This window comes from Miniopterus natalensis, chromosome 11 (genome assembly GCF_054644295.1).
Source record: "Miniopterus natalensis isolate mMinNat1 chromosome 11, mMinNat1.hap1, whole genome shotgun sequence".
Classification (NCBI taxonomy): Eukaryota; Metazoa; Chordata; class Mammalia; order Chiroptera; family Miniopteridae; genus Miniopterus; species Miniopterus natalensis.
In genome coordinates, this window is record NC_142091.1 from 27,891,538 (window position 1) to 27,903,716 (window position 12,179).

Consider the following 12,179-nt stretch of genomic DNA (forward strand, 5'->3'; position numbering starts at 1 on the left):
CCAATGACAGACGCTGTTTGTGACTGGCCTTGGGTACCCTATTTGGAGCTAACAATGTTCCATAGCTTGTGGCTCTCTCTGTTGGGGCTGTATGCATTTGGACAGGATCAAGTCTGCTTTTCCAAGCCCAGATGCAGATCTGGCTAAGACTCAAAGCATCCAGAGAACCGCCTTTGCCTGCAGGCTGATTAATATGAGTCTGTTAATGAGATTCAGGCTGTAGACAGAGTGGGGCAGGAGGTTTTCCAATGGGTGGGGCAATTGCTTCTTCCACCCCGCCACCCCCAGGCAAAAGCTGCCTGGATAGTAAAGATTTGCCTGAGAAATATGTCCTCTGGAGTATGGGGTAATGACTCAGCACAGGAATCCAGATGGGCGCCCTCCTAGCTCTATCCCCAGAGCCAGTACCCCTAGGTTCTCCTCACACAGCTCTAGTCCAGTCTGCCCTCCCTCCGCCAGAGGCCAAGGTGAGTGGCTGCACACAAAACTTTTGTGTGTTGGCCCTTTAAGAGGGTGCCTGTATTTCCAGCCATCTCTCCCTGTCAGACAGAAATCCTGCTGTTTTTCGCGGCCAGATGTTATGTGGGCACCTTTCTCAGTTCTGGTGCTGGGGATCTAGACCCCAGAGCTCTCAGTGGGAACCCCCCCTAGCTGAGATCTCCCTCCAGACCTTCAGCTGCTGCCTGTGGGAGCCCAGCCGGCCCTCTCTTGCCTCCACACTTCCTACCAGTCTCTATGCGGTCTCCACTTTACGTCCTTGGTTATGAGGGTGCTCTGCAGCTAGTCTTCAGATGATTATTCAGGATGGTTTTTCTATATTTTAGTTGTAATTCCAGTTTGGTCCCGGGAGAGTGTCAGTGTAGATTCCACTTAATCTGCCACCATCATGGAATCCCAAGGGCGACACATTCTAACACCCACCCGTGGATTCCTGAGACCTTGAAAAGTAATGAATTCCTATATAACCTATGATTTTTCCTGTATGTACATACCTTTTAACTTAAAGGAAGCACTTTATGGTTTCTATTTGACACATATGAATTGTAGCATCACTATGCTTGGGCTTGGGGCTATTAAGTAAAATAAGAGTTCGCTGAACACAAACACTGTGATACCAGCACAGTTGATCTGTAACATAACCCAGATATTAAGTGACTAATGGAGGGGGTAGGGTACACAGCATGGATTTTGGCCATTCTAATAGATGTATAGTGGTATTTCAGTGTTGTTCTAAAGTCCTTTCCTCTTTAAGCATTTCTCTTTCACTTTAATATTTTTAACTCCCCCATCTTTTCTCTCATCTTATGCCTGTTGAGTGAGTTGCTGGTCATTTGTTTTGTTCATCTGTAGTTGAGACACACAGTGGTAAGTCTGATGGGAAGGCACGCTAGGATGGAGCTTGGGGACTTTTCTTTTTTCCTTTTCATTTATTTATTTTTAGCTTGAGGATTTTTAATATTTCAAATGAAGCATCTTGAAGTTTTTCTTAACCTCACCTCCAAGTTGGGCCAGTTTTCATTTGTAAATTAAGTTTACAATTGCACAGCCTATGTGGCGTGTGATTATCTCATGTATTGCATCAAAGAGTAACTTTTCTCTACAGAAACATAGAATCACACATCTGGAAATAATTCACCAGGGAAATATTGAGAGTGAAGAAGTTTGAAATCGTGCTGAGGTGTCTAAACTGCCAGGACCATATAGGTGACCCAAAGACCCAGAGATGGCATTGCCTAACAGCCAAGACAATTGGTGTGGGGAAGGCATTGTAAAACTACTGGAACGCATGAAGAATAACATTCCACCCAATGACAACTACACATTTAAAACAACCCAGGCACAGACAGACTGGGGGAAAGTAGCTTTTAAAGATTTTTCTGGAGAAATGTGCAAACTCAAATAGTTAGAAATTTCTTATAAATTGAGAAAAGTTCACACTTCGAAAGAATTAGTCCTGGAAGCTAAGGAACATGTTAAAAACTCCTACAAAAGTAAAAAACTCAAGAAACATCCAGACATGCCCAAGAAGCCCCTGACTGCTTACCTCCGCTTCTACAAGGAGAAGCGGCTCCTGTACTCCCAAATGCACCCCAAACTCAGGAACCAGGAGCTGACCAAGGTCCTGTCTAAGAAATACAGGGAGCTCCCAGACCAGATGAAGCTGAAATATATTCAAGATTTCCAGAAGGAGAAACAGGAGTTTGAGGAGAAACTGGCTCAGTTTAACAAGGGCCACCCTGATCTAGCCCAGAACTCCAGGACATCTGTTGTCCCCAGAAGGAGCCAAACCAAAGGCCAAAAGAAGGTTCAGGGAAATGTGACAGACGTGAAGTCTCCCCCAGAAACCCGTTTTTCTGAGTTGAAGCTGCCTGGAGAGCCCAAGAAGCCCCCAATGCACGAATACCAGAAGTTCCACCAGGACTTGTGGGCGCGCAGGGTGGAGGTTGGCAGGCGCTGGCAGCGGGTCCCCTGGGGCCAGAGGCCGCAGTCCAGGCAGCAGGCCCAGGGGCTGCAGGGACAGTGCAGGGCGGGCCTGGGCACTGGCTCAGGAGCCTGTCCCCCGAGGAGTGTGCTGCCTACAGAGCGAGGACCTATGCTGAGCGTGAGAACATGGGCGTGCACGGGGCCGGGCCCCAAGGTCCTGAGGCCAGACGTGCAGCCTCCGTCAGCAGGGCCCGCAGGAAGGGCTGGCGCGGGAGCAGGGCCCGCGGGAAGGGCTGGCGCGGGAGCAGGGCCCGCGGGCTCCGGGGGCAGGGCCCGCAGAGGCCGCGGGGGCCATCCTCATGCCTCACGGGGGGCAGGGGAAGAGGGAGACGCGGGGAAAGGGCAGGAGGCAGCAGCTGCCCGGGCGCCAGCAGTGAAGGTGCAGGTGAGCGTGAGGGCCGCAGCTCCGGCCCGTCTTCCTCGGGGACACCTGCCTCGGCCCTGAGCCGCTGGGACGGAGGGCTTCCCAGAGGGGCCCTGGGGCCTGTGTTAAGTCCAAGGGCTCTTCTCCCTGCCCTTTTTGTTCTTTCTCCCTTCTTTCCTTCCTTCCTCAAAAGAAAATAGGATGTGTTGGAAAGAAGAGATATTGTGCAGACCTTCTGGCTCTCCTCCATGCCCCAAATCTCCCCGCAGAGAAACTCCGTGCAGTTATGGCTCTTGGAATAAGCAATGAGATGATTGGACTACGGAGGACACACTCAATGGGACTGAGTTTTCTGAGGTGAGAAGCTTTACTCTCCTTATCTTCTACCTGGGAAAATTATTATGGGCCCCAAAAGCTTTTTGTTTATGGGGTTGTCAGGTGATGCCACATTAGAAATTAAACTGAAAAATAATAAAATATATTCATTAAATAACTTAAAATAACATTTATAAAACCATCTAGACCAAAGGGCCGATAATGTTTATATATTATTATAAAAATAACTTTGACTTCACAGACCCCCAGGGTTCTCAGAATCACACTTTGAGGATCCTTGTAGTGAGGACACATTTCCTGACCACCCCCTGGCTGTGGGGATGGCATAGGGGAAAAAATGGTCCAAAGGTGGCGCCACCTGGATCCCCAGATGTCAGGCCTGTATCTTGTTGCTTGATGTCCTGGGTCCTGAAACCCATGGCACTGCGCAGCAGCCATCCTGCAGCCCTCCCAAGGCACTGCCGCTCTGTGGGCCAAACGGCTGCAAATCTACCGCTCCCTTCTCCCCACTACAGACCTTAAGAAGCTTCAGCAGCAAGTCCACAGCCTGGGCCTCCATCCTTGTGCTATTGAATTGTTGTTGTTTTTTAAAATATATCTTTATTGGTTTCAGAGAGAGGAAGGGAGAGGAAGAGAGAGTTGAAACATCAATGATGAGAGAGTCATTGATCGGCTGCCTCCTGCATGCCCCCCACTGGGGATCAAGCCCGCAACCGAGGCATGTGCCCTGACCAGGAATCGAACCCCGATCTCTTGGATCCTAGGTCGATGGTCAACCACTGAGCCACAGCCGACTGGGCAAATTGTATTTTTTTAAAATTTTCCATTCTTGTACAACCTAAAGTATCATCTTTAATGAACACTGAGTTAAGTCGGAGATTTTCAAAATATGGTCCGGGTGCCAACACCAACAGTAGCATTTTATAATTTGTTAGATATGCAAACTCTCAGGCCCACCCCAGACCTAGAGAATCTCGGTGGTTGAGGTGCAGCCATTTGTGTCCTAACAAGACCTGCAGGTGATTCTGATGCACCTACCAGGCTGAGGTGGTGTTGATGTTGATCTCTGAAAAGGATCCCTTCTCAGAAAGGAAACTCAGCACAGATGGGAAGGGAAGAGTCTTTCTTCTTCCTCTGTCTCCACCCCTTCCTGAATCTGGACCATCTGGGCGGAGATACAGGGAATCACTTTTGGGTGCTGAGGGCAAACGGGATCAGGCAACTGAGGTTCCTTGAGGAGAAGCACCAACCGGAAGGTGAGGAAAGTGAGTTGTATGAATCAGGATTACCTTGCTTCTGGTTACTGTTTGCTTTTCTCTCCCTGTAGTTTTCCTAAAGCCTTTAATAAAACCTTTAATCAGAGCCCTGGCCTCATCTCTTGACTTGTGTTTGAAAAGAAACAGGACCAGGGTTCAAGAAGCATGTTAATGTGGGCCAGCCTTCCCTGAGGTTACCTCGATGGTGACAGCAGTTATGAGAAAGGCTTCAAATAAGTAGAGCTGGACTAAGAACAGTCCTCTGTATCTGGAGACTCCTCTCCAGAGAGCCGTGGCAGGTTGAGCTTTACTTCTGTTAATGGAAGACGCTTCACTATTATTCATTCAAAGGTCTATGGAGATACCACAGCAACAGCAGTCTACCTGTACTCTCCTAATAAAGCCATATGCACACAGTTTTGCTACTTGAAAATTTTTTTAAATAAAAAATAAAAAATTTATATGAAATTATTTTAACCTATAATACAGAAATAGTTTTTGCTAACAATTTTGTTACTATTTCTTAATATATTTGGCATAGGTTTTTTAAAAATTTCATGTTCCATTGGAGGAAATATTACTAAGAAAATTAGCCAAAAAAATGGGATTGACTAGTAAGAATACTTTTATATACACTAAGAGAGGGATTGAGGGAAAGAGAGCAAGAGAGGATCCCCATGGAGTGAAATCAGTTGATATCAGAGAGAGAAAAGGAGGGAGAGAGATAGAAACATCAATGATGAGTCATTGATCGGCTGCCTCCTGCATGCCCTCTGCTGGGGATTGAGCCCTCAACCTGGGCATGTGCCCTGACTGGGAATTGAACCCCAATCGCCTGGATCCTAGGTCGACACTCAACCGCTGAGCCACACCTGGCTGGGCAATTATTTTCTTGATTCTAGTGTAATTTTTATTAGTTTCTCCCTCTGTTTGCTTTATATTTAATTTGCTTTTAGTTCTCTCATTTCTTAAGGTGAATCTTACAAGAATGGTTTCCTAATATGTGCATTTAATGCTATAATTTTACCTCTAAGAACTCATTTAGCTGCATCCTAAATTTTGATATGTTGTATTACTATTTTCATTGAGCTGAACATATTCTCTGATCCACTGAATATTTACTGTTGTGCTGTTTTTGTTCTTAAAATTTTCAGTATTTGGGAATTTTTCTGATATCATTTACCTAAGTCCCATTATATTATACAGTAATAATACATTGAATTTTTTCTATTCTTTTAAACTTGTTAGGGTTTGTTTTATGGCCCAGAATATGATCTATCTTAATTAATGTTTCATGAATACTTGGAAAAAATTATATTTTGCTGTTTTGTAGTCAAATGATTTCTAAATGTCAATTAAGTCAATTGATTATACTCTTTGGGGTATTTCTAACCTTACAAGTTTTGTTCCTACTTGCTTTATTAACTACTGAGAGAAAAATGTTGAGCCTGGCTTCATGGCTCAGTTGGTTGGGCAATCGTCCCATATATCAAAATGTCACAGGTTCAATTCCTGGTCAGGGCACATACCTAGGTTGCAGGATTGATCCCTGATGGGGGTGTGTGCAGAAGGCAACTGATCAATGTTTCTCTCTCCTATCAATGTTTCTCTCTCTTTCCCTTCCTCTCTTTCTAAAAATCAATTTTTAAAAAACATATCCTTGGGTGAAGATTAAAAAAAAGTTGAGATTTCAAGAAGTGTGTGGACTTGTCTTTTTATCTTTATATATATATACATATATATATCAGTTTTTGCCTCATGTATTATAAAAATTTTTGTTTCATACATACATGTGGGATTTTTATGTACTCTCAGAGAATTGACCTCTTTATCATTACGTGATATTTTCTTAATCCTTAATTATCTTCCTTGTCTGTACACCTACTTTATCTAAACTTAATGTAGCTACTCCAGCTTTCTTTGGGTTAGGGTGCGTATCTTTCTCAATCCATTTGCTCTGAGGCTAAGTCATTACCTTTGAAATAGATTTATCCTCAGAATATTGACTTTTGTCCTTGTGCTAATTCGTATTGAGACCACACAATGTCTATGCAAGTGGGCATTATATTCAAATAATGTCTAAAAGCACAGTTTTTTTTCTTCCGTGCATCTCTTCTGGAGCGAGAAAACGGTTTACAGAATTCTCCTAGGAGTCTTACTTTCTTATTTCATTGGCCAGCATTGGAGCACATAGTGTGTGCTTACCAATCAGAGAGGAAAAAAGTGTGATAGTTTTGGAGAAAATAGGACCCACTGTCTGTGACTAAGAATGAGGCCAAGACCTCTGATTTCTTTGTCTTTGGAAAAAAGATAACATACAAAAAATACTAGGTTTCTAATAGAAACTGAGCAGCAGTGCTGCAGGCAGAGCTTGGCAAACGGTAACGCTTGTTATCAGCCTGCAGGACCCTCTGTGGCTCCCCATCCCATTCAAAACCACCTGTCCTGCCGCAGCGCGTAGGGATGTTGGTGAGAGGCTTCAAGTCAACTCGCGTGCGCAGGGCTAAAGAACACTTTTCTTTCATTCCCTCAGAGACATGGCCTCTGCTCCCAGGCACTGTCCCCCTGGTGAGACCATCTGCTCCATCTGTGAGGACTATATCACGGACCCTGTCACCATTACCTGTGGGCACACCGTCTGCACTCCCTGCCTTTGCCTCTTGTGGGAAGATACCCGAGCTCCTGTTCGCTGCCCTGTGTGCGGGTCAGTGTCACAGCAAATGGACTTCAGGAGCACTATTTTTGCCAAGAAACGAGAGTCATTTTTCCGCCCGTTACCAAGCTCTGCCGAGCAGATCTGTAGGACACACCAAGCAATGAAGGACATCTTCTGCCCAGTTGACAAGAGCCTGCTGTGTTTCCTCTGCTGTTATCCCCCAGTGCATGTGACTCACAGACACTGTCCAGCAGAGCAGCTGCTGAGCACTACAGGGTAAGCGGCGCCCCAGGTGCCCTTTGAGATGTGGAAGACCCCGTGTTCCCTGGGCAAGAGGGAGCATACATTGATTCTTCTTCTTCCTGCAATAAGTAAATAGAATTTCTGAGCACCATGTTCCAGGGACTGTTCTAAAAAAACTGGAGCTAAAGCAGTGGAGAAAGTAGGCGAGCGCCCCTGCTCCCTTTAACTTCAATTCTGTTGGGCTGAGGGAGAGAAGGGGGTGAAGGTGATGAGGACTGGGGTCTGGTGTTTCAGTGTAAGTGACGTGGTAGGTAGATCTAGTCACAGTGACAGCCATGGGCTGCTATAGCCATGAGTACAGTGAGCCTGGCCTAATGACGGCAGACGTAGAAACATTAGTCAACGTATCCTAAGAGGTCCTTAGGAAAACACGGCTAACTTTTCAAAATTATATATGAAGCAAGATTTGCTTCTGAAACTTGACCAAATTACATACAGTGCAAGTGCCAGATTCCTCAGATAATGGATACATTTTTCAAATGCAGGAACTCTATTTTTGGTTGATCACTGCTCCAAGGAAAATCAATGACAGTTCTGCTCTTTTTCCTGTTTACTTGTCTCATATCTATCCCCTTATTTCTTTCCCAGGTACAGTCAGCCCACCTTATCCGAGGTTGGTATGTTCTAAAACCCCAGTGGATGTCTAAAAACCACAGATAGTACCAAACTCTATATATACTGTGTGTTTTCCCCTATACATACACTTTTAAGGCTTCTTGTTGGCATATCCAAATTGCAAGCATCACTATTCTTGTGCTTTGGGGTCATTATTAAGTAAAACATGGGTCACCTGAACACAAGCACCGTGACACCATGACAGTGAATCTGATAAACAAGACAGCTCCTAAGTGATTAACAAAAAGTACTACATACAATGTGGATACCCCAGAAAAAGGGGTGATTCACATCCCAGGTGGGATGGAGCAAAATTTCATCACACTACTCAGAATGGCACACAACTTAAAACTTAACAATTGTTTATTTCTGGAGTTTTCCATTTAATATTTTCAGACTGCAGTTGACCTTGGGTAAATAAAACTATGGAAAGCAAACCCACAAATAATGGGGGACTACTGTATCTGAAATGTACTGCTGTTTTTTTAGTGCTCATATTTATAGTTCTTTTGCAGGAGAATATTCTGATGCAAATGAAGTCTATTTGGAAAAATAAACAGAAAAATCAGAGAAATCTAAACAAAGAGACCAAGATAATCAGAGAATGGGAGGTAAGCAGTAGGCCCTGTTTCCCCTGGGACCCTCTTGGGACAGATATGGTAACTCACAGTGGAAGAACTTAAATTAAGTCATAATGTCCCTTGATGATTGATGAGAAAAAAAGCAATATGTTTCTTTATAGAGAAACATGTCCTTTAGTGTAGGATCTCATGTTGAACTCAATATGTATCTAAAAGATTTTCCCCAATTTTTTTTGTATAAAGCAATATCTACCACAAATACATCAGCAGGGACAAGGAACTGCACTGTCACAAACAGAATGCAATGATCACTGGGATGGAGGTAAAAATAAGAGTTCTATAGGAGTTTAGTGAAGTTTAAATGTTAAGAAAAGCATCGTAAACAAGTAAAATCAATCTGATGCTACTGTGTTAGCGGAATTTGTAAATTCATTAGTAATGTGTTAGCAGAATTTGTTAATTTCTGCCATTAGTGGCAGAAAGATCTAAGGGCCAAGAAAGCTAAAAGTGAGACATGGAATTGTTTGGGACCTGCCAGTAGCTCCTATTGATTAGTACATACGGTTTGAGGCAGGAAGTGATGAGAGGGATGGCTAGAAATTTAATCCTGGCTAGGTCAAGAGTGTGAATGCCTAGCTAAAGATTTTGGATTGTGTTATTCACCGATTCACGAAAATGAATTGAGAACCTGAAACTGAGGAAGTCAGCTACATTTTTATCTTCAAAGCACTCAAGCACTTCTGAAGGAGACATAAACAGGCAGTGTTAGAGAACAGTGGTTCATTAGACAGGCCAAAGGGGAATATCAAAGTTATCTTGGTCACTCACGATGAATTTCAGAATGAATCATTCATTCACATGTGGGCCCATGAGGTATTGCTCACTGTCCCAGGCCAACACAGAGGTACAGAAATGGACAAAAACGGAAACAAATCGCTGACCTCAGGAGCTTATAATCTAGTGAGAGAATTCACTCCCACAAGGAAAAAAGTAAAATTTGTAATATATGACATTTGTGAAGTGCTTGTGACAAAATTTAAAGCAGAGAAAGAGTATAAAGAGTTCAGGTTTGGGGAATGTATGGTGGTCAGGGAAGACCCATGTTAAGGTTCCTTCAGGGGAGAGCTCCTGGAGGTTGGTCGGGTGAGCCAGCAGCCCCGAGAATGCGTCTTTCTGGAGCAGAGTTAACAAAAGGTATTAGTCAAAGGAATGAGCAGCGAGTAGTGTCAAAGGTGGAAGAAGGGTGAAGCAATGTAAGAATGAATGCAATTACTTGGATTTAAATAAAGAAGGCTCTTGGTGAGTTAAAATATGGAAGGAAGGAGTCCTCGCCTGGATAAATATTGAAATTGGATGCATGGGCACAATGAATTTGATCAGAATTGATCAATAAATCTGGCTTTGATGGAGATAAAAGTGTCAGCATAGAAGCTAAATAAAGTTATTAGAACAAGGATGGTTAGTTTTGGATTTCCCAAAAATAATCAGGTAAATTTACACATGTTTAAGGACTGTGTGAAAAGAAGGGAAAAGTGTGTGTGAAAAAGTGATTGAGTGAGAGCATGAAACAGAGACAGACACACTGAAAGAGGGGACAGAGAGACAGAGACAAAGGGAGGCAGGCAAAGAAGAGAATGAATATTGTGGGATAGTAATCTAGAGAGCAGTATCTTTAAGGGGACAAGGCAGGATGGCCCATCCGGAGGAGGGAGGTGTAGCCCTGGGTTCTAAGTTGGTAAAAACATTGTTTTGGAAATTGGGGCGATTTTAAAAGATCATGTCTGATGTCTTCTTTTTCCTGAGGAAGTCAATTGTCGCTGTTTGCTGACAGCAGGACTTCAGTTTGTGAGTATGAGTATGGAGGAGAACAGATTATGATTTAGAGTTACCAAGGAATTCTAGAAAACAATATAAAAGTTGATCTTAAATTTCTATTTTTTTATGAAAATGTGGAATTTGAGGGAAAGTAGTTGCAAAAAATGGTGCAGGGAAATAACTAAATGATAAGGAAGGAAGGGAGGCAAAAGGGAAAGAAAGAAACAAAATGCATGTTTTTTTTAAAAGAGAAAAGGTATAGCCTGGCTGGTGTGGCTCAGCGGTTGAACATGGCCCTGTGATCCTGGAGATCACAGTTCAATTCCTGGTCAGGGCACATGCCCGAGTTGCAGGCTCGATCCCCAGAAGGGGGCGTGCAGGAGGCAGCCGATCAATGCCTCTCTCATCATTGATGTTTCTCTCTCTCTCTTCCTCTCCCTTCCTCTCTCTGAAATCAATAAAAACATAATTTTTTTTAAAGTGGAAAGGCATAAAGCTGTACGTGGTGCTTCCGTGATCTGAACATTGTTACCCCCCTACGCCCAATCCTATGCTGAAATTCTACTCCCCAAGGTGATGGTATTAGGAGGTAGGCCTTTGGGGGTTACTAGGTCATAAGGGCAGAATCCTTATAAATAGGATAAATGTCCTTATAGAAGGGGCCCCAGAGAAGTCCCTTGCCCCTGCTGCCATTTGAGGACACAGTGGAAAGCTAACCATTGAGGAAGTGGCCTCTCACCAGACTCTGAATCTGTCCGCGCTGCTCTTGGCCTTCCCAGCTTACAGAACTGTGAGAAATGAGTGAATCTCTGTTGTTTAAAAGCTGCCCGGTCTCTGGGGTTTTTGTCACAGCAGCCCCAACAGAAGACACGCGTGCTACGTATAGCACATAGACAACAGATGACACGGGAAGAGAACACCGATGCAGACACATGGCCTAAATAACTCGATGTCACTGCGGGGCTTTGTAAACCTGCGGATGGTGATGGTCTGGGCCGAATATCCTAAGGTGTATCGATACCTCCAGGAGGAACTGCAAAAACACTTAGAGAGCCTGGCGATGGAAGGCAGCATGTTTTACCAGCAACTCAAGACAAATATAACCGGCATGATTCATGTTGGGAAACTCCTGAGAAGAATATATGTGGAGCTGAAGGAACTGTGCTGTAAAGCAGATGTGGACCTGCTCCAGGTAAGGGCTGGGAAGGATGGCAGGGTCTGAACACCAGCCTGCTTGGAAATCGTTGCTACCCACTGAAATCTGTCCTCTTTGACCTCTGTTATTTGTCTGCCTCTTCGGACTTTATGATGGCAGACTTTGCTCATCCAGTATAACCTGGTGACCCAGGGTCGGTTGCCTTATCTAGGAAAGAAGTACTATGTGAAAAGTTTCCAGTAATAGGTCCAGAAAAAATTTCCTTCTAAATTCTTCTGACCAATTGCAGCAGGACAATTTATGAACAGATATTTGAGTTTTGTTTCTGGATTCGCCAATATATGGACTTGTGGGAATTTTCATTCTTTCTATTTTGAAGGTCTAGATTTGGAGCTCACACACCCTTATACGAACTTTGGCGAAAACTCTGTGAACCTGGCTGTAGATTGCAACAAAGCACAGCCAGATGTTCCCCTTAAGAACATCTTCTGATATTAAATTTTATCAAGACCATGACTTTACCAACTGTATGTGAGGCTGAGTTTCACCTTTATAAGGCTAAAGAGAATGACAAATGAATTTGCCAAAGGAAGAGAGCTTGGAGATATTGAAT

At 43.9% G+C, this 12,179-nt stretch overlaps 2 protein-coding genes across 2 annotated transcripts; both read left to right on the top strand.

Moving 5' to 3' along the window:
* Window positions 1-1,723: 1,723 nt before the first annotated feature.
* LOC107532447 (upstream-binding factor 1-like protein 1) lies at window positions 1,724-4,566 on the top strand. The gene is given in 4 exon segments (XM_087822157.1): window positions 1,724-2,534; window positions 2,537-2,621; window positions 2,623-2,664; window positions 4,512-4,566. Coding segments are annotated over 4 exon segments (993 nt in total).
* A 2,411-nt stretch (window positions 4,567-6,977) lies between these two features.
* On the top strand, window positions 6,978-11,809 carry LOC148091954 (tripartite motif-containing protein 77-like). The gene is given in 5 exon segments (XM_087822158.1): window positions 6,978-7,338; window positions 7,341-7,372; window positions 8,530-8,627; window positions 11,374-11,602; window positions 11,726-11,809. Coding segments are annotated over 5 exon segments (804 nt in total).
* The last annotated feature ends 370 nt before the right edge of the window (window positions 11,810-12,179 follow it).